This window comes from Zingiber officinale, chromosome 2B, assembly GCF_018446385.1.
Source record: "Zingiber officinale cultivar Zhangliang chromosome 2B, Zo_v1.1, whole genome shotgun sequence".
In the NCBI taxonomy this organism is placed as follows: Eukaryota; Viridiplantae; Streptophyta; class Magnoliopsida; order Zingiberales; family Zingiberaceae; genus Zingiber; species Zingiber officinale.
Genome location: NC_055989.1, coordinates 90,738,843 through 90,761,494, shown reverse-complemented (window position 1 = coordinate 90,761,494; position 22,652 = coordinate 90,738,843). Strand labels below are relative to the sequence as shown.

Sequence of the window (22,652 nt, the reverse complement as noted above, 5' to 3'; positions counted from 1 at the left end):
AGAAAGGGTATTTTTATCATTCTGATAATTCATCTCTCTTGTCGGCAGCATTATGACCAATAAGCAGTACAAGTTGGATGAAAACCCTAACTCACTCCATGCAAGCTGATCATCGAAGAAGATTGCATGAGTCTAGGGTCTGACATGGGGGACGAGAGGAGCGGGATGAGTGGGGAAGAGGGTTTAGGACTTTAGTTTTGAAAAGCAGCAACGTAAACAAAGGGAAGGAAAGGAAGAGAGAGAGCCAAAATATATCCGCACTTTTTGAAGAGAAGAAAAAAATGTTAAATTTTGTTCATGTCAACTTGCCACATTGACTATCACCCACCATCACCCATATAAAAATGTACAAGATAACTAGGGGTGTAATTGAGTCGAGCCGAGCTGAATTCTTGAATGTTTGAGTTTGACTTATTTATAATCGAGCTAAGCTCGAGCTTTATTTAATAAATATATTTATGGCTCACGAGCTTATTCGAGCTTTAGCGAGCCTAAATGAACTTAATAAATATAAATTATAAATTTAAATATTCATTAAAAATTAAATATATATTTACATAAAAATTATAATATTTTTATTAAAATTTATAATTTTATTCTAATAAATAAATTTAATATATTTATCTATGTTTCCATAAATAGAGTGTAAAATATATAAATTCAATATCAAATATATTATTTTTTCATTTAAAAATTAATTCATGAACTTACTGATGAATATATTCACGAGCTAACGAGTTGAATATTGTGAAGCTTGAGCTTGGTTTATTTATCTTACGAGCTTCATTAAACGAGCTCAAATGAATTTTTATCGAATCAGTTTCGAATAGTTTATGAACGACTTAGTTCATTTACATCCCTAACCGAAAGTTTTGAAAACGCCCCCATAAAAGGACGATATTATTATTCTTTGTATTTTTCCTAAATTAGCACAAACATGGGCTGGTTTGGGGTCGAACTCATGACCCATAGTTTTGTGGTGGGCTTCTCCCCTCTACCTTTTATTTTTCGTCTCGCCCTTCCCTTTCTTCCTTCTTTTTCCTCCTTTTTCGTCGCCTTCTCCCTCCTTCTCTGCTCTCTCTCGCTCCTCCATGGTGAGATTTGTTACCCGTTGTTTCCCCTCGATTTAGGGTTTCCTATTAGAAATATCAGAAGAGTTTGATTCAATTGGGATCGGGAATTTTATTTGGAGTATTTTTTTTTTGTCTTTGCTCGATTACTGATCGGCGTTCTGAGATCCAGCTTACGGTTTTGTTTCTTACCGTAGGGATTGTCGAAGATCGGATCGATTTCTTTTGGTTGTCGGCTCTTCGTTGAAATCGTGAACTGATGGTCGTCGGATTTGAAAGTTGAGGAGGATTTGGAAGCGGCTTCTGGCAGGTGTCGACGATATTGGTTGTCTTTGGCCGTGTTCCTGAGACACGGATTTGAGAGGAATCTTCTTCTTCGTGAGCGAGTTTTCGGTGGTTAAATGTTATCTCTGGCCAATCACTGAGGGGTCCTCTATGTTGCGGAGGAGGATCCCGTTGCGGGAGGTAACTTAAATTAGCGCCGTGCTTACTTCGCGTCCTTGAAGAGACAAAAATTGAATTGTGAGAGTTGGTTGTTTGACCAAAGGCTGGAAATTGCAATATTGTATAAGAGGTGAAGGGACTCGAAGGGGGGGTTAGTTTACCTTGGTCTAGCCGTTTGAGTGATTTGGGCAGAAATGATTTCTCAGATCACAGAAAATTCTCATGTGGGAGCTGGTGTTGCTGGCGGTATGCTATCACCCACACGATTTGTGTGGCCTTATGGTGGGAGAAGGGTCTTTGTAACCGGCTCTTTCACAGGGTCAGTCTCACATTGCTTCCTTTTCCCCTGGCATTTTCATTGTGAAACCATTATTCAACTGTTTATATGTTACCAACAAAGTTTTATCGTTTCACTGATACTCCATTGGTCGTTCTGCTCTATTATTTGACTTTTGATATTTATTAATGTTTCTAATCGAGGAACCCTTATTGTCTAGAAACTTACAGTATTTTGAGAGATTCAGGTGTATCTATACTAACTTACCAGTTTTTTCTTTTGAATTTACAATTTTCAGTATTGTTTACAATGTTAATATGAAGTAAAAAAACTTGAATCATTTGGTGCTAGCAGCACCAGTGCATGTACTTGGTTTGTTCATTTTAGCTTAGTTTTTTTCCTCCATGGAAGGTTAAAAGTAATTTTATTGGTTAAATCAAAGAATTCTATGATTTATCAAATCAAACAAACGTTTGCAGTCATATCCAACAACAACAACAACAACAACAACAACCAAGCCTTATCCCACTAGGTGGGGTCAGCTATATGGATCTTTTTACGCCATTAAACTCTATCTCCTACTATATCATCATCTATACTTAAAAGTCTTAAATAAATTTTATCTTGTTCTATTGTTGCTAGCCAAGTTTTTTGTTGTCTTCCTCTTCCTCGTTTGCAGTCCTATCCAACAATATTCATTATTTCTCAACTATTGCGGAGTTAGAACTATCCTTTTATTTTAGTAGGTTTATGTCATTGTGCAAAGCTACCTTAGAGATGGTTTATTAAAAATTCACCTTTGCCTAGGTGTCTATATGTGATTGATATGATGATAAAATTAGACTAAATTTAAAGTTAATTATATAGTCTATTACATGCATGTCAAATTACGTGAGAGCACTATAAGCTACCACTGCTGTTCATGTAGTTGATGTAACAATCAAGATGATCTAATAAGTTTGTATACATGCATCAGATGGTCAGAACATGTACCCATGTCTCCCGTGGAGGGTTGTCCTACGGTGTTTCAGGTCATTTGCAGATTGTCACCAGGGTTACATCAGGTATACTTTTTTGCTTTTCCCTTTTTTCTTGAATTGCTGATTTAAAATTTTTTATTGCAAACTAGGTTTTTTTTAATGTTTTATCACCTAGTTGGATATCTTCTGGCCATCCTATCTTGGTTTTGATTTATATGCTATTAAAATATGCTTATCTTAATTTATGATAACTTTGGCACACATATAAATTCCTGCATTGTTTCATTCAGCCAAGGGATATTGCAAATCTCTATGCATATACTAATGGTGGATCATTTCTGCTTGTACGAATGATTTGGGTGCAATTGCTAGGTTGGACTCACTTTTACTTTGTCATGTTAATGCAGTATAAGTTTTATGTTGATGGTGAGTGGAGGCATGACGAACACCAACCTTTCGTAACTGGAAACTACGGGCTAGTCAACACTATCTATATACTTCCTGAGGCTAATCCTCTGGCTGCATTACCAAGCCCTGGGACTCCTAACGTCAGAATGGGAATGGATGTTGACAACGAAACCTTTCAGCATGATGTAAGTTTACATATTGGAAATTTCATTTTTTGCATGCAATGGCTTTATCATGTTTGACAATATTGCAGCAATCATATTCATTGTTAACCTGTGAGATATAATAAAACTACATCATGGTCTCAGTTAATGCAAATAACTAGTTGAAATTACTATCTGCCGTAACGGTCATTGGATAGTTTAATGTTATTGACACACTCGCATTGCCCCTGTATTGGCATGAGTGTGTTCTGTTCTGAGCTGGTGTACTGTGATTAGTTATTTGCTTGTTCCTTGTAGAGCTACTGTAGTGAAACTTAACTGCTCTTGTTAGTTGGCTTTTGCATTTTATGCATAGCATGATGTGCATTTTTTTCATATAATAATCATTATGGCTCAATCAGTATTTTGGCGTTAAGCAGGAAGCATTATTAGAAGGAACCATACAAGGTGGTTCTGCTAAGATTTCGGAGGAGGATATTAAAACATCCCGCGTTCGTATTTCTCTGTTCTTGTCGTCACATACAGCTTATGATTTACTTCCTGACTCTGGAAAGGTACAAGCAACTTGTGTTTATTTATCAGCTTGAGCTTGTATTATTATAATTCTGGTGACATTTGGCATCCATCTAATATTGCACAACAATTCAGGTCATTGCACTTGATGTTAATTTGCCTGTAAAGCAGGCCTTTCATATTCTCTATGAACAGGTACTCTCGTTAATGTGAATCTTTAAATTGACGTGTAGTATTTCAGTCTGACGCTTGTCAATTTAACATGTTACGTCAAACATCTAGAATTTCTGTGCTACATCACCTTATAGTGCTTTTTGTTTGAGGAAATCCTTCTGTTGTCATGCCAAAAATAGTCCTTTGCTATTTCAAGATGATGCTGAGGATCAATCATCAATTAAAATTACTTTGCATAAACAATAAAGATTAATAATTGTTATTCAGCATTCCATTTGTTTTGTTTTGAATAATCAAAATTGCTTCTGCATGTCACAGCATACCTGTCTCTTCAAAATGTGGAAGAATATAATGTGGAGAATAGGTTCTCATAATAACGACATCAACAACTAAGGTTGAAAAATGCCCTAGACTTCTTTGTCATAATATCATTCCATTAGTTGTCTTAAATCACTAGATGAATACTAATGCTAGGTTTCCAAACTTTTGATATTTGTATTTCTTACATATCTATATCTTTCAAATGTTGCTATATCTTGATTGGTATTGTATATGCTTTTCATGTTTAACTTGGATAAGCTCTTACTCCAATAAACTTTAATGGCTCAATTAAATTTTATGTCAAAATCTTAAGTGTCAACTATAAGTTGTAATGTCACAACTAGTTTAGGACCTTTGGGTTGATTGTATATATTTTTTTATGTAATATTAAATCCATTTTCTTGAAGGAGAGCCTTGGTGCATGTGACCAAGAGGTCACATGTTTGAGTATCAGAAACAACCTCATGCAAAGCAGGTAATACTGCGTATAATAGTTCTTTTCCCAAGAATCACATTGGCGGGAGCTTCGTGCACTCACTGTGCTGTCCTTTTTTATTGAATCCATTTGCTTAAAGACAGGGATTTAAATCTCGTGTTATTGTTAGTAACTAATGAAGGTTTTTGGTTCTCCCTACCTCTCCTTACACACCTGATATTTTTGAATCACCATCTAATTATGTCTATAACTCTCTTTTATGTCTACATTACATATTATTTCCTCATTTTAACATTAAATTGGCCGTCTGCATATGTTAACATTAATCATTTACCTATGAAGCTTTTTTTTTGTTGTCCTTGTTATTTTAATCATGGCCTCTCAGCAATACTATCTTATTTAAGTTTCTGCCATGAATATTTAGGGAATTTCTGTAGCTCCGCTCTGGGATTCCCTGAGGTGTCAATTTGTAGGAGTACTTAGTGCTCTTGATTTTATTTTAATTCTGCAAGAGGTATGTATATGTCTCTTGCCTCTTTTTTTTTAGAATGAACTGATTAACATAATCACTATGCTTAAGGTTGGTTGCTTTAAGTGGTTCTTTATCTTTAGAAATGCCTTTTGGTTGTGCTGAATATATATGGCTGCAATTGTTGCATTTGCTTTGATTGTTGTGTTTTCAGTCAGAAAATCATGTATTAATTGAATAGATCTCTTGCAATAATTCTCCAAACTTTGTGTTAATCGACGATCAGAAAATTTGAAGAAAAAACAAGATGTGAGATCGTGTATTAATTGAATAGATCTCTTGCAATAATTCTTCAAACTTTGTGTTAATCAACTCATGAACTAAGAAAGACATGCCATACGACCTAAAGAAGTTATCTTCATGTCACTTATATTTTTTGCTTCATCTGTGGTTGGCTCCGCGGGAAGGAGTTGCAGGTGAAACTGTGAATACTTTCAGAAATATTGTTAGTTCACTTGTGATGAAGTAGATCAAATTTAATAGTGAGAGCAGATAATGGTGGTTGTCTGGTCATACAGTTTTGGTTGGAAATGTTCTATACTAGATGAGTAGAGGTTGATAATTTGTAGAAAAAGTGGTATCTTTTTTTGTATCAATTAGGTTGCACATTCTCTTTAATTAGCTGAAACTTTGCTGATCCCTTGTCTTGTAGGGATTTAATTTTTTTTTTTAAAATAATTTCTACATTGGGTGTTTCTTAATTATCATATAAGGGAAATCTTCCTGCATTTGCAGCTTGGAAATCGAGGCTCAAATCTTAGAGAGGAAGAACTGGAGACACATACAATATCTGCTTGGAAAGAGGGGAAGCATCAGCTTTTGGGGCAGTTAGACAATCATGGCAGGCCACTTCAAAGTCACATAATCCATGTAAACTTTTGTGCTAGTTTTGTTTCATTTTTTGCCTTTCAAGGTAGATGCTTTTATTACATCTCTGCATGTTAAAATGGGAAATCATAGGCCTACTTATTTTATCTAAGATGATCAATCTTTGTTAAGAAACCTTCATTTTAAACTGAGAAGTGTTCTCCTATCAAGACATGCCAAATTATTGGTACTGCAAAGAGTATCCACAACTTGTAGTCACTATCTTACATAATGGTAAAAGGTGTGACATACGCACTTCTAGTCCTTGCAATTATTTCCTCAAATATTAACAGTGAAATTTTATATTTTATGTTATTCACTGTCCACCCATGCTATTGAGAACAAAAAAGTCAGAAAAAATTATCCATCCTTGATCATTATAAAAGACAAAAAACAGTGACAATAAAATGGGAAAGTTTCCTTATAGGAACCAGTGCAATGCATACAAATTCCTAGTATGAATAAAAAGAGATAATTTTTAAATATTTATTAGAAGAGTAGAGTTTTATTTTTGAGAAAACAATTGAATAACTAGTGTTAATTATATATGTAAATTTTGTTACTCTACCTTTCTATATTTAGCATATAATTAACTTTAGCATCCAATATGAATATTACTACTACTACAATAACAACAACAACCAGTCTTATAAGGCTATATGGATCCTTCTACGCTATCAGACTTTTTTCCCTATTATATTATCATCTATATTTAAATAAATTTTATCTTATTTTATTGTTGCTAAGTAAGTTTTTTTTGTCTTCCTCTTCTTCGTTTGATGACTGTATTTGTCATAGTTTCACATTGCCTAACTGGAACATTTATTGGTCTTCTAAGTACATGAATGCACCATCTTAAACGTGTCTCTTGAAGTTTTTCCTCAATTGATGCAACTTCGACTTTCTCTCTAATGTTCTCATTTCTTATTCTGTCCATCCTTGCATGTTCACGCATCCACCTTAACATCCTTATTTCTACAACTCATCTTCTACTCATGTGCTCGAGTCATAGTCCAACATTCAACACCATATAGCATAGCAGGTCTAACCTTTGTTTTGTAGAACTTTCCTTTAAATTTTAGAGGCATTTTAGGATCACATAAAACATCCTATGCTCTCCTCTATTTCAACCATCGTGTTTGTATTCTATGTAAGACATCCCTCTATCGTTTTGCAAAAATGATCATAAATACTTAAAGCTCTTAGTTCGAGATAACTCGTCATCTCTTATCTTTATAATTGTCTCATTAGATCTAATATTGCTAAACTTAAATCTCATATATTCTTTACTCTACTAAACTTAAAACTTTTTTACTTCTAATGTTTTCCGCCAAGATTCTAGCTTAGCATTTACTCTTTCACAAGTCTCATCTACCAAAATAATATCATTTGCAAACAACATGCACCACGGTATTTGTCCATGATTAGTGTAAAAAGATAAGGATTTAGAGTTGATAATGCCCTATCTTTATTGAAAATGCTTTAGTTAATCCATTTGAAGTCTTCACTTTGGTCGTTATATCCTCGTATATATCCTTAATTAGTTCAATACATGGCTAACACTTCTCTTTTTTTATATAATTTCTCTTGGGACTCTATTATAAATTTTTTCTAAGTCAATGAATACCATATGTAGATCTTGCTTTTGTTCTCGATACTTTTCAATTAGTTGCTTGAATAGATGTATAACTTTTATTGTCGACTACCCAAATTGATTTTCGGTCATCATGATCTCATTCCTTAATTTTTTTCTATTATCCAATATGAATAGTATATAAATAATCATAAAAAACAATTGATAATTTCATCAATGTCTTTGAAGTTTTTGGAGTATTGCAATTATTTTGTTAACATGGTTATTGGTGTTTTTTAGAAAATAGAGAGTTTCTAAAATCTAATTGAGTTTTGACTCCTTTTTACTTTGACATTTATTTTTATGACAAAAAAATTTTGTTTACTCCTTTTCTATTTCTTTCAAAACGAAATTGGAAAATTAAAATTTTCTAGGTTCCCAAATAACATCTTACATTTTTTTTTTTATAATATTGAAACAAAAAATGAACCCTTTTTTTTCTTTAGAGAAGATTTAAAACAAAACCCATGTGAATCCTTGGGTAAAGGATTTATATACAAAGCAATCAATAGATACTCCTCCTATCCTTGAGTCACCTATGGGGTTTGATGGGATGCAACCTAATTTCTGGTGTATTTTTAACCTGCTTTTTGGCTTGTTGGAGTAAACTTTAGCTACAAAGATTTAGTGCCCATGCACTTCACGACTATTATAGGAAACATGCCTATTATGATTGTAGTTTCTAACATGGAATGAAGTGTTGACCTGCGTTGGTTGGTATGACTGAAATTTATCATTCTATGTACTGACTAACATGTGAGACAACACGACATGATGGCGAAACAAAGGGAGAGGAGAGAGAGAGAGTAGAAAGGGGGAGAAGGGAGGAAAGGGGAGGAGAGGAGTACTAGAATGGGTAATGGATAGGTGACGACCAGTGGGAACAACGGGCAGGTGATGGGTGGGTGGGAGGTTTGTGTATGGGTGAGAGGACGAGAGAAATTAGGGAGGGAGAGAATACACAGAGAGAGTAGTTGAGGGGAAGGAAACAATTCATAATCTTTTAAAATAAATTATAACTTATTTTAACATTTTACTTGGAAAAGTTGAATAAATTGTAAGTGTAAACCATTATAAAACAAACAAGACTATACAATTTACAGATGACCAAAGCTATTTCTAAAAATAAAACTTAATTGTTTGTTGAAAACTGAGGTGATCAAATTGATTAACAAATATAGACAGAAGCTCACAACTAATTAATTATTAACAATTAATTACAATAAGGACAGTTAAAAGTTCCAACTTAAATTAAAAATTAATTATGTCATTAATAATTTAATTAAAAGTAGTGAAAGTGTACCAACAGGACAAAATATATTATTGAACTTGGAAGTTCTGGTCAGAGATAAAAACTCTGACTCGAGATTTTAGACCGGTTTTTAAATATGATTGTCGCAGTCAAATACAATAAAATGATGGGGGGCTCACATATTCTAAAGGAGGAGGGAGACCTCCTGACTGAATTAGTATCAGGTCTTTGGTTGACAAAGAGAATCCCGTCCTATAAGGGGGTTTGGGATAAAATGATTTAATTATTTTAAATATTACTGATACCGTAGCATAGAGCTTAATGAAGGGATATCCTATCCCAAGTAGCTAGGACAAACATGGCATGATGATTATGATGATGCAATCAGATCAGATTGTTCTGCATAGACTTCTAGAAATGTGCATTGCAACACTTACTCATCACTCCCAATTTTGTCCACAATTTTTGCCCATTCTATAGCCTTCCAATCATAGCACAGGAACAGTGTCAGATTGAGTCACCATGGAGTGTGATTACTCTTTTGCTTTAGGCTTCACAACAACCTTGATTTATATCTGCTTGAATGGTTGAGTTCCAAACTGTGCCACATGCGCAAGAAATTAAACTGGTACATATTGATACAGAGTAAAGGAGAAAAATGCAAAATACAAAATGATAAAGATGCAACAATAGTGTATGTTAACTGATTTCCATGATTCAGATGACAGTCCTTCGAGAGTGGTATGGTCTAATTATATACATCATTAGCATGTGATATGATTATGGATGCTATGTCTTGCCCTGGTTAATATTTTTTCCCTCATGTAAGAAAAGAAGTACCTTATCTGTGAATTCTGAACTTGTTTGCCTTGAATATTTAAAAAAAAAAAATCCATGTGGCCCTCTGATTTTAGTTTGTTTGATGGAAATGCTTAATAGACTGATATTGTGATCTCTCTCTCTCTCTCTCTCTCTCTCCAGGTTGGCCCTTATGATTCCTTAAAAGATGTAGCCGTAACGATTCTGCAAAATGAAGTATCTACTGTTCCAATTATGCACCCATCGGCGCAAGATGGTTCTTTCCCGCAATTATTGCATCTTGCTTCTCTTTCAGGGATTCTGAAATGTAAGTAAACATTGTGCCTGGATATTTATGAAGTTGAATGCTTTGTATATTTGTTCCTTCCTTTTTTTTGTTGAAACTATGTATGCATTTGTTTAAGCTGTTAATGCCTCACTTTTTAACCTTTTTAACTTTCAGGTATTTGCAGACACTTTAGGCACTCTATTAGTTCTTTACCTATTCTACAACAACCTATTTGTAAAATACCTTTGGGTACTTGGGATCCACGAATTGAGGACCAAAGTGGCCGTCCATTAGTGATGTTAAGGCGAAGCGGGTCACTTAGTTTGGCCCTTTCTCTTTTGATTCAAGGTTAACTCTTACCATATTTTCTCCTTACCTTACGATTGCAATTTTCTGTGTTTTCTTGATTTTATCTTGGATTTGTAGATATTGAAATTCATTTTTGTTTGTTATGTTTCATGGGGATCTTTATACTACTCAATTGAATATCATAGCTGATTGGCAATACAACCTTGGTTGTGCAAATCCAAAAATTCTGTGTTCATAAATCTTAAACTAGTTCCACTTATTGTTCTCTTCTTATTATGAGTTTGAAACATTTACTGATTATTTTTATGCTGAATTAATGGAAGCTCATAGTCGTTGCACTGCCTCGTTTGATTTTATGTAGTTTGGTGGCATAGCTCGCACATTATTTGCTTGAATTCTGTTTGGTTGCAACATTTTAAATGTTTTTCTTAGTAGTCTTGGTTTCAAGTGCATCTTAGTTAAATATCTGCCTTCAATAACATTACCACATAGATAGTTTTAATATCTCTTAAGATCTATGTGTGTGGAACTGAACTTCTTGAATTTTGTTAATGGAATTGTCACCTTCATTTGATACTCTGGAATTTGTGAGGAAATTTTTTCTTGGAAATATCTATCATGGTACTTAAAATAATAGAAGTAACTATAGTTGTACTTGTTGTATTTCCAAATTCATTTTCAACCTTTGATAATTTTTAAATTAAAGTGGCATTGCTCTGTACACTAATTGCTGTTAAGCTTTCTTACCATCAGCAGTATAGTTTGTTTTCCAAGCCATTATGGATCTAAATTCTTGGATTACAATTGTTAGAGGTCATTATTATATGTGGGTGTTAGAATTAATATTAATCTTACATTGGTTTGGTCATTAGTCTTTTGGGTTCATTCTCAATGTCCATTGCCCAGTTTTATCAAGGACACAAAATAATAAAGAACTCTTGCCGAGAAGTGCACATAAAGAAGCTAGTTCATGCTTACAACGCAAAGTTAGGAACTTAGAACATAAGAAACATTTTTGAGGAAGGGATCAAAATTGTCAGATACAATGATTAGAAGAGTTTAATAATATGCTTAAAAGAAATAAAAATGTGTTAGAAAAATAAGTGATAATTTAAATATTATATAGTGGATAAATTAAACATAAAAAATGTACTAAGCATTTGGTTGATAAAGATTATAAAGATGAAGCTATTGGAGTTAAAAGAATTGGAGACGGAATTATTAGACAAGTTAATTTTAGGAAATGAGATACTATATATTATAAGCTTATGGTACGCATATATAAGCATGTCATATGTCATTGCCATGTGATGTTTATGCTAAAAGGATAATTTTATAAGAGCACACTTGGACGTGTCAAGCAGTATATGTTTTTTAAGAAACAAAACTAGCCTCGACATATCAGAAAATATGTTAATGTAGCATAGCCGAATTAAAGATGACGAAGATGTTTAATAGGCTAGTTTTGTCAATTAGAATTTGAGGTGTAGATATTAGAGATATTATAATGAACTTGAATTAACATGATAAAAAAATATTTAATATATTTGAGTACTACTAATGACATTGGCATACATTGGGTTCAATGGAGAAATAAGATCCATCAAATAGTTAGGTCTAACACTGCATATTGATGCAGTGGATTCTCTTATTAGCTTACTCTTTTAGTTCCTTGAAGTTGGGATTTGATATGGCAACATAATCTCTCCCCTTACCTACCCACCCCATCCACATACGACATTCAATCGAATTTTTTAATCTACATCTAGAACATCATGCCTGCTCCTTTATTCTCTACAATACATACCCCTTAATGTACCATCATTCCTCTAGTACCAATATGTTAATTGCACCACTAGTAACGTTCTGTGTTGGATGGTCTTTTTTACCATGAATGAGAATTATTGTTGCATTTGCACATCTAGAGGCAAGCAGCAAGCAGCAACCAAAGGCAACACAGTGACAAGGAGATTAAGATGCAACAAAAGTTGTAATTCACTTCCTTCAAATCCACCTCTCTATCACCTTTTGGGATTATGACAATGGAAGATAACATACTGACATAGCAGAGTCGTCAACTTTTAGTTTGTGTGCTTTTCGTGCAATACAACAACAACCAAGTCTTATTCGTGCAATGCTAGATCAAATTAAAATAATAATAATAATAATAATAAAATGAAAGATAAATCTAACTCATTATACCTTCATGGGAATTGTAAATGCTTTAGGATGCACACACCCTACTTTGTCTATGCAGCAAGATCTCCTGTCATAGTGTGGAGGTGCTAGTGTCCCTTGCAAGGAAAAAGAAGTTGACTTGGTTAGTGCTAACAACACCGGGTGGGTGGTGATATTAAATGAAAAATAAATCTAATTCATCATACCTTCATGAGAATTATAGATGTGTTAGGATGCGCACACCCTACTTCATCTCTTGTTAGAGTGTGGAAGTGCTAGCTTCCCTCGCATAGAGGAAAGAGTTGATTTGGTCGGTGCTAACAACATTGAGGTGGTCAGTGGTAAAAAGAAGTGAGAGATTGGATAATGTATAATAGGTTCTAATCTAACTAGAATGTTTGCACTTAATTTCTTGTTTATATATCTCATTAAATTTCAATTTGGATCTCATATGCATAGACCATGAAATATAATGCCAATAATTGAAGCTTAATTTACTAGAAGAGATTAATTAGGATTGTATTCTATTTATTCTCAACTAATTAATTAACCTAGAGATGTTAACTAACTAGTAGAGATTAATTAGGACTCAATCCTATTTATTTTCAATTAGTTAATTAATTTTTGGAGGATTTTAAAAAGTTTCAAATGTTTTAGAAATTTGACACTTGTAAAAATATTTCTAAAATTATTTTTTGATATAAATTAATTTTGATAACTTTTGTAAAATTAAATGGGTCTTAGATTTAAATTTTCAATTTGATCCCACAAATTATAATTAAACAAATTAACTTATAATTTTACAACTACCTCTTTGCAAAACTTAATTAAATATATTCACTCTTTACTTATTTGAGTTAATTTTTATCACTCAATATAATTAATTGATAATTATATAATTATAAGCCAGGATCATGCTTTGTGCATATGACTCAGTAGACTCCCAGACATGATAAGTGTGTATATAAATGGTTATACGTATTGAATCCACACTAAAACTTTTATTGGTTTAGGTTCAAAAGATTTGATTGATCTATAATATAACATTAAGACTATCCACCATTTTGTAAGTGAAGGTTCCATAAATGCTTGTTCACAACAAGATTTGGATCAGTGTCTACCCTATTAGGATGCATTCAAGTGTTCATTCGATACAACCATGCCTCGTTAGAAGGAGTGTCAACTTAAGAACTCTTTTCCATAGTTCCTAGGATGATTAGTCTATCTTACTGTGCATCTAAGTATTCATTAAATAGGCCATGGTAGATTAGAAGGAATGTTAGCTTGAGAATTCTTTTAATTAGATTCCATTCTATATAGGTTTAAGTCAAATATTCCTCATCAAATCAGCCATATCATATATTCTCCCTTTTATTAAAAGTGATAACTAGTGTTTTTGTTTACTCATCTCTATAAGATGTTAATTCTAAGTGTTCACACAATCCTTTGAAGGGATCAAACAAGTGTCACACTATGTTGCTCTATGTAAAATAAGTAGTAATCTCAAGTCTAAAGATTCATATGCTTGTTTAAACATTATCATTGTGCGATCGTCTCATTCTATTTAGTAACAGAAACACAGAATGTACTAGCTGTACCATGAAGTTAATATTCTATTCTCAAGATCACCATGATTCGGGATACTTTCGAAAGCATCTCTACATGCTTTAGGATTATCTCATATCTCTAATGATCTATCACTGAAGCAATATTACTAAAGTACTAATGATGCTAGAATTTTTATTACAGTCTACTAATTGCACAATTCCAACGAGTTTGTAAATAAAAATTAATTTCATTAATAGAGCATACAATTATATTTTTACATTTTACAGTGATAATTTTTCACATTCCAATTATTTATCACTAACATGCTTTAGGATTATCTCACATCTCTAATGATCTATCACTGAAGCAGTATTACTGAAGTACTAATGATGTTAGAATTTTTATTACAGTCTACTATTTGCACAAATTCAACTAGTTTCATAAATAAAAAAATTAATTTCATTAATAGAGCATACAATTATATTTTTACATTTTACAGTGATAATTTTTCACATTCCAATTATTTATCACTAACATCACCAAGTAGGGTACTACCACGTGTAGGGCTAGTCTTACTTCTTTGTCTATGGCTACTGTACCAGTTGTCTCAACGTTGCCAAGTTGCTTCCTATAATCCAAGTGGTACTTACCTCATGAACAACACTGATGATGCCCTTTTTGATCCCTACATTGCCATTCTTCAAGACACTCCTATTGTGTATATCATTCAATCCATCACTAATAAAATCTATCTCATCCTCATCATCTATAACATCCCTCACATTATTAAAAAAGCCTTTTCACCATCCATCCTTGTTTGTGGGGTCCATCATTATGCTTTTCTTGATACAATCTTGCCTCCCCGAGCCTCTTGCACATCATTTTGTCAACCAAATCGTCCACCTGGAGTTTGAATCTCCCTCATTTGTCCTCTATGCTGGTGAATATTGCTAAAACTCTAGTGAGGAGGACTATTAGTTGCGAGGTCACTAATATCCTTATTATGGGTACCCTTTTATTGTGAGCACCCTGATGGGTCTTGACATTCTCCTTGATCCTCTTGCACAAATCCTCTCAAAAGATACCTCTCGTACCATTTCCAGTAGCCCTGCAGCCCTGCCCCCCTGCCCTGTCACACAAATCCTCTCAATGGTTTATCCTCATGGAAAGTAGAGGAGAGGAGTAGAAAAGGAGATGGATGATAGGATTACCGTTGCCTTTTTCCCACACCACCCTCTCTGGTCCATGATTGTTGCTCACCGCCTCCGTTAACTTTGTTCAAGTCTTCTACCTTTTGTTTACCTTGATCAGCCTGTCTAATCTACCATATTGGCATTTTCACTCAAGTTTTTTTTTGGATAAGTAAAAGTGGTATGTCATGTATCCAAAATGTACAAAAATAGGTTTTAGGGTCTATTCATGTCTAATGGCATTTTCACTCAAGTGCATCTCACCCTTGTCGACCTTGTCCGAGCTCACTGCTCATGCTCGTTGCCTCTTGTCAACTTTGTCTGAGCCTGCATCCCCTAATGATCTTTTCTAATCTTTCCGCTCCCTGATTGATCTTTACCACCTTTATTCGAGCTACCTTGTCAAGGTTATCTTGCCTTCCACTGAGCTAGCACTTTCACTCTTGTTAACCTTGCATGCATTCATAGCACTGTCAACCTTAACCTCCCTTGTCAGAGCTACATATTGTGTTATCATGCTTTCCTCCCAAGGCCATGAAGGGCAAAGATGACTTTTTTTGTCACAATTTCCATTCAAAGCCCATGTTGACTTGGCGATTTAGCTCCCAAGTTGCTTTGTAGAATGCTGCCATTTCTCCTTCCACCTGGATTCTTACCAAGGTAAATGAAGGAGAGGACTTTGAAAAATATGCTCTCCCTTCTGTGAGGGTGAATATAACCTTGGGAACTCACTGTTCTGACATCTTCATTCCTGTTCTAGCCTATCATTTACTCTAGATCCAAACAGTGCATATTTGTAGATCTTAAACTGATGCAGTTGACATAATTTTTGCCTGGAATAATTAGCATTCTGCATTCAGGTAAGCTGGGAGTGCATTGAAAAGTGCCAAAGCAGAGAAACAAAATTATTTAATTGATTCTTAGGCTTTATAAAATCAGTTCAAGAGGAATGAAATACTTTCTGGGGTCTTTGTTGAAAATTTAACATATATTTTTCTGCTTCAAACTTATACTTTCTTCTTTTGAGGACTGCCCATGTGAATCATAATATTTTCTAATTTGTCCAACTATGTTTGCCCTTGATGATATTTTGCCTTTTCTCTTCAATTGTACCTTTGTTGGAAGTTTTGTATGTCGCTTCCAATCTTCAGTTAAAATATTTTACCAGAGACTATCTTCTTTTTCTACACTGCTTGTGCTTCATTTACATGTCTGATGTTTTACAAAAATAACTACTGTTTATCTGCAGCTAAGGTTAGTTCAATCCCCATAGTTGATGAAAATGACTCCTTCATGGATATATATTCCAGAAGGTAAGCTGACTTTCTGTTCTTTGTTGCCAACCTTCTTCCCATTTCTTCCCAGTGCACTTCAGAATTTTTTTTATGACTTTTATCTGCAGTGATATCACAGCATTAGCTAAAGACAGAATTTATGCGCAAATACACCTTGATAAAATGAGTATTCAGCAGGTAATGAATGAGAACTTTTATTTATCAAAAGAATCAACTTGGTTAATTTACTATGAATTATCAACAACTGTGCTAATTCTAATTTGGAATAGATATTCATGTAACCACTCAGTTATACTATTCAATTGTGTGATAAAGCTGGTATTGATAATCTAACAATCACACTTCATTGTCATCCATTATTTTAAAGTGGCCTTGTACTTATTAACCTAAAAGACTAAATGCTTATGACTAGCTTTTCTTATACGCCTTCCATGATCTAGCTACTCTTAAGTAGGGACATTTTTTCAAGTGATCTAACAACAACTTTGGTTGCAATACAACATTATGTGTCTTGTTTATGGAGGACTGATATGATTTAAACTAGATACATATCTTATCAATGACTTTCCATTTGAGAGCTTCGGATCTTTGGAGAAATTAAGGGCCATATTTAGATGTAGTTGAATTCAAAGCTAAAAGTCCTCTAAGGGAGTGATGCAATAGGATTAGGAGGGGCTCTTTTATCTTGGAAATCCATATGTATATTGTTGAGGATTTGACACCCCTAACCTTGCTTTCATGCAAGTGGTGGGCAAGTTATGGTGCATAGGCCTGAACTAGTGTATTAATGCTCGATGGGACCGTCAAGCCATAATGAGCAAGATTGTTGTGACATTTTGAAGGTACACGTTAGTAACAGCGAACCTAATTGGTTGTTTCATAATGCCTAGTGAAGCTTTAGCCCGCTTTAGACCTATCAATTCTGTTTTCTCATTGAACTGGGATGTGGTATGATGGTATTCTCTTGCTGGTAGCTGGTGTCAAATTGAAGATCTAGCTTTGTATTGCATATATAATTTCAATCCAATATTTGCTCTTATTTTCCAAGACATATATGACATGTTAAATGATTTTTACTATTTTTTTATCCTTATGCCAAAATCAGGCACTACAACTTGGGCATGATGCACCGTCTTCTCAAGGGGGTTTTGATGGCCAGCGATGCCAGATGTGCCTCCGCACTGATCCTTTGCTGAAAGTGATGGAAAGATTGTCAAATCCTGGTAAATTTTGTTTGTTAGCGGCATTCTTCTCTTTTTTGTTTTGTCTGAGTTCACCAAATTGGTTTCCTATCTTATGCCCATGATTGCAGGGGTGAGGCGTGTTATCATTGTTGAGGCTGGAAGCAAGCGCGTGGAAGGAATAATTTCACTGAGTGATGTATTCAAATTCCTGCTTTCCTAGTGAAACTCAACTGCTTCTGAGCAAGTGAGGCTGCTGCAAGAACATCACTTTTTTGGGTGAACATCGTTGTTTCAGCCAGTCATCTGCGATTTATTTCATTGGATAGGCCTCGGTGGTTAGAAGGCTACAGGGGTCTGTAAATGTTTAGGATGTTCAATTTTCTTTTCTTTTTCCCTTTTAGTATCCGCTGATTATCAATTGATGTTCAATACTCCCATCATGTGGGCATATAAGTGTTATCATGTTCTATTTTCTGCACAGAAATATTACTAACAGGTAGGCATGAAGTGTGGAAAGAATGTTGTTCAATCTGATCTTTTTAGTTGTATCAGAGTGAGAATGTTGGCCTGCCTTCATTGTCATAGACAACTTGCCTCCTGTTACCAACAATACGTATGTGATGTCTGCTTCTGTACTCTTTATAATTTTATCATTCTTCACTTTGCAACTAACGATATCGTTCTTCACTTAGTGACCGTAACAAATGCTCCGATGGGTCCATTTCAAAAGGATTGAAATGATCAAATGGGAAAAAGAGAAGACAGTGAGATATCAAACACTCCACTGGTGAACGCTGATGCATATTTTCAATGCTGTGTTAACCACCATGTCTATTTGATGTTTCTCTTGATCCTTTGGATCATGCAAGATTTGACAACAAAACACCACTGATAGGAATGACTATCCAAGTTATCCTTAGTGTCTCTGTCAATTTATTTCAAGATCAACACGAAGGAGATAAATTACGGATGACTATTAGATTTTGGAATAGTGATTAGCGTATGAAAAATGATTAATCAAGTTAGGTAATGTCGAATCTGGGGCGATCGATCAGGTCTCACGGACGACGTTTTTCATTGGTCATCAGTAAATGACTATTTAAGATGTCATGGATAAGAGTGAGTACAAATTCGATTAAATCGAATTAACCGATGGAAATTAAAAATTTAGTTCAGTAAATTTAAAATTTTATTTATTTTTATAAACAATATCAGTTTAATTGGTTTGATTTTGATTTATTCAGTTAAATTGAAAAAACCTAACATTTAATTTAAATTTAATTTAATTATTTAAATATCTAAATCTCTATTAATCAGAACAGGAATTATGTAAATCCCCAAATCCCTTTCTGTTCATCTCCCTACCACGATCCCCGCCTATCTTTGCGTGACCACATCTCTTCTGCCTCTCCCATCGCTCTCTCGCTTCTGGCACGAATCCCTCCCATCGTTCTTGTCGTCGGGTGCCTGCAAGTCCCCATCCCCTATGTTTTTTCCTCCCTTATCCATTCCTTCCGAGCTCTCCTGCTCGATCTAGTGTCGTTTTGATCTTGACGAAGAAATGGGAAAGGTTCGATCTTTGGTGTCATGGCGACAACAACTTGTAGCTTCTTCAGTTCAAAGGGACCTCCTTTCGCCTTGTAGGATCCACTCTTAATCCTAATTGATACAACGTGTTATGAATGGTCCCAAAGGTAATATAGGGTCGATAGTTAAGATGATGTCACAATTAAAGTCAAGGTAAGGTGGTAGTCAAAGTTAGAGTGTACATATCCGAATGAACCACCTCTCAGAAGTAGGGCTCCTAACATAAACTTGGGCGGTCATATAGCCGGTTAGACCTACGGGACTCAATTCCTCACTCCTCATGAACAGGATTTTCAGTATAAATCTGGACGACCACATAGTTGACCGGACCTATAAGACTCATCTCCTCACTTTTCATGGACATAGCTCTTAGCATAAACCTGACCGACCACGTAGTCGACCAGACCTACAGGACTCAGCTCCCCCACTCCTTATGAACATGTCTCCTAGCATAAACCCGGACGACCACATAACCGGTAGGACCTATGGGACTCAACTTCTCACTTCTCATGAACATGACTCTCAACATAAACCCGATCGACTACATAGTCGATCGGACCTACATGACTCAACTCCTCACTCCTCATGAACAGGGCTCCCAGTATACATCCGGGTGGCCACATAGCCGGCTGGACCTACAAGACTCATCTTCTCACTCCTCATGAAAAGGGCTTCTAGCATAAATCCGGGCGACCACAAAGCCGACCAAACCTATGGGACACAACTCCTCACTCCTTATGAACAAAGCTCCTAGCATAAACCCAGTCGATCACATAGCTGGCTAGACCTACGGGACTTAGCTCCTCACTCATGAACAGGGCTCCTGATATAAACCTGATTGGACACATAGCCTGCCGGACCTACGAGACTCAGCTCTTCACTCCTCATGAATAAAGCTCCCAGCATAAACTAGGCCGACCACAGAACCGGTTGGACCTACGGGGCTGAGCTCCTCATTCCTTGTGAACAGGGCTTCCATCATAAACCTAGACGACCACATAGCCGATCGGACCTACGGGGCTCAACCCCCACTTAGCACACGGGCATGATTCTCAGCTTAAACTTGGTCACCTCCAAGCTAATCGAGCTCCCTCTAAAAGATAACATTGTCAAATAATCGCAATAACCTATCAGAGAATATTCCATTACTGACATATACACACAATGAAACCTTCCTCTGCTTAGAGGAAGGTTGTCGTATATCCTCTACTACTCGACATATTCAGACATCTGACATTAAGTAACGCCTCATTATTGAGGAGGTTATGAGTGTGGGGCGTCATCCACTTTGTTCGCTTTCCTATACTTGTTAGTACAACAAAAATACACACAACCAAATATGAAAGCTAATCCTAGAGATAAGAAGAAAGAAAACAAACCCTAACATATTTGTTTACATGGTTCAGAGATGATACTCCTACTCTACGACTATCCGTAAGATGGACGACCCCTCAATCCATCGATGGATTAGTCCTTGGAATTCCGGCTAGTTAAATCCTCCTTATCGATGGAGAAACCTCATCATAAACTCAATCAAGAACTCTTAGATTGCTCTGAACTTTGGAGACTCTATTAGGGTTTTACTGTTGGGACCGAAAAGTAGCTAGAGGGAGGGGGGGTGAATAGCTCTTCACGCTTGTCGTGTGCTTGTCGTTGCTTGTTTCTTCAAGAATGCACAGCGAAAATACAAAGAAACAACATACAACGCTAACACGGTTGGTTTACTTGGTATCCACCTCACAAGAGGTGACTAGTCCAAGGATCCACACCTACACACACACCCTCCACTAATAAAACTTCTCCTTTATGGTAACTACCAAATGCGGAGAAGCCCTACAAGACTCAATACAAGAAGAAAGGGAAAGGTAATGAAATACAAGCTTACAAGCTTACAATGAGTGCAAAAACCCTAACCCTAGTTTCTTCTCCTTGCTTTGATCCGCCTCTTGACTTGGAAGAACCTCCAAGAACCTTCAAGAACTGGCGATCTCGAGCTTGAGAAGAGCTGTGGAGGAGCTGGTGAAGATCTGAAATGAATCGGTGAAGAAGTGCCGAAGACAACGCTCGCCTGCGGCTCAAATACGATGCAACGGTCGGATCCCAATCGATTTGATTATTCCCAATCGATCGGGGAGGCTTTGGATCGATCCACGGATCGATCCAAAGTGCCTCTGTGCTATGGAAAAACGCCTGGATCGATCTATGGATCGATCCAGCGCTTATTGCGCGAAGCAGCAGCGTCCCAATCGATCCACTGATCGATTGGGACCTCTGGATCGATCCACTGATCGATCCAGAGGCTTTCTGTTCGCTGGGAAAGGCCTGGATCGATCCACTGATCGATCCAGCTCCTGGTTTTTGCCCAAAACCAAGTCCCAAGCCTCTCAAACTAACATCTGGTCAACCTTGACCTGTTGGTACATCATGCCTAGCATCTGGTCACTCCCTTGACCTGCCAGGACTCCCCACCAAGTGTCCGGTCAATCTCTTTGACCCACTTGGACTTTTCTCTTCGTGTCAAGTATCCGGTCACTCCCTTGACCTACTTGAACTTCCACCAGATGTCTGGTCAACCTTGTTCCATCTGGATTTCCTCGTGCCAAGTATCCAGTCAATCCTTTGACCTACTTGGACTTCCCAACACCAGATGTCCGATCATCCTTGATCCATCTGGATTTTCCCTTGCCTGGCTTCACTCACCAGGACTTTCACCTAGCTTCACTCACTAGGGTTTTCCATCTGCCTAGCTTCACTCACTAGGACTTCCACCTGGCTTCACTCACCAGGATTTTCCATCTGCCTAGCTTCCAGTTAGGACTTCCCAGTCAGGTATCCGATCATCCTTGATCTACTTGACTCTTCTTCATCCACACTGATCAGTCCCTGATCAGAATCTCCCCACATGAAACACTGCACCTGCATTGTCCATATGTCTACATGTATTGTCAAACATCGAAACTATGACCAAGACTCAAGCTTGGTCAACTTAGTCAACCTTGACCTAAGGGATATTGCAACAACAATCTCCCCCTTTTTGATGTTTGACAATACCTTTAAGTTAGGTCCACTCTGAGTTAAGCTAATCCCATAGCCTTAACTCTCTTCATGCCAAAGTATGAATGTTGGTTCCCTTCATTCTCCCCCTATGACCTCCCCCATAGGTAATGAAGGCATAACTTAAACCACCCATTCTCCCCCTATTGGCA

The 22,652-nt window shown here is 36.0% G+C and overlaps 1 protein-coding gene across 3 annotated transcripts; it reads left to right on the top strand.

Annotated features, from left to right (window-relative positions):
* The first annotated feature begins 958 nt into the window (after window positions 1-958).
* On the top strand, window positions 959-18,410 carry LOC122046324 (sucrose nonfermenting 4-like protein). 3 transcript variants are annotated; one of them, XM_042606958.1, is made up of 14 exons: window positions 959-1,094; window positions 1,268-1,833; window positions 2,768-2,855; window positions 3,179-3,364; window positions 3,763-3,897; window positions 3,992-4,051; window positions 5,212-5,301; window positions 6,052-6,186; window positions 10,050-10,194; window positions 10,330-10,503; window positions 16,630-16,693; window positions 16,783-16,852; window positions 17,781-17,898; window positions 17,988-18,410. In XM_042606958.1, the coding sequence occupies exons 2-14, from the start codon at window positions 1,709-1,711 to the stop codon at window positions 18,077-18,079; spliced, it is 1,482 nt and encodes a 493-aa protein (XP_042462892.1). In that variant the 5' UTR covers window positions 959-1,094; window positions 1,268-1,708; the 3' UTR covers window positions 18,080-18,410. The 3 variants fall into 3 exon arrangements, with proteins under 3 accessions (XP_042462892.1, XP_042462891.1, XP_042462893.1); XM_042606957.1 differs by having other exon boundaries at window positions 3,760-3,897; XM_042606959.1 differs by lacking the exon at window positions 5,212-5,301 and having other exon boundaries at window positions 3,760-3,897.
* The last annotated feature ends 4,242 nt before the right edge of the window (window positions 18,411-22,652 follow it).

Coding starts and splice junctions, on each gene's coding strand:
- LOC122046324 (XM_042606957.1), top strand. CDS start 1,709: ATGATTTCTCAGATCACAGAAAATTCTCATGTGGGAGCTGGTGTTGCT. Junction 4,052..5,211: donor TTCATATTCTCTATGAACAG/GTACTCTCGTTA, acceptor ATGAATATTTAG/GGAATTTCTGTAGCTCCGCT. Junction 16,694..16,782: donor ATGGATATATATTCCAGAAG/GTAAGCTGACTT, acceptor TTTTATCTGCAG/TGATATCACAGCATTAGCTA.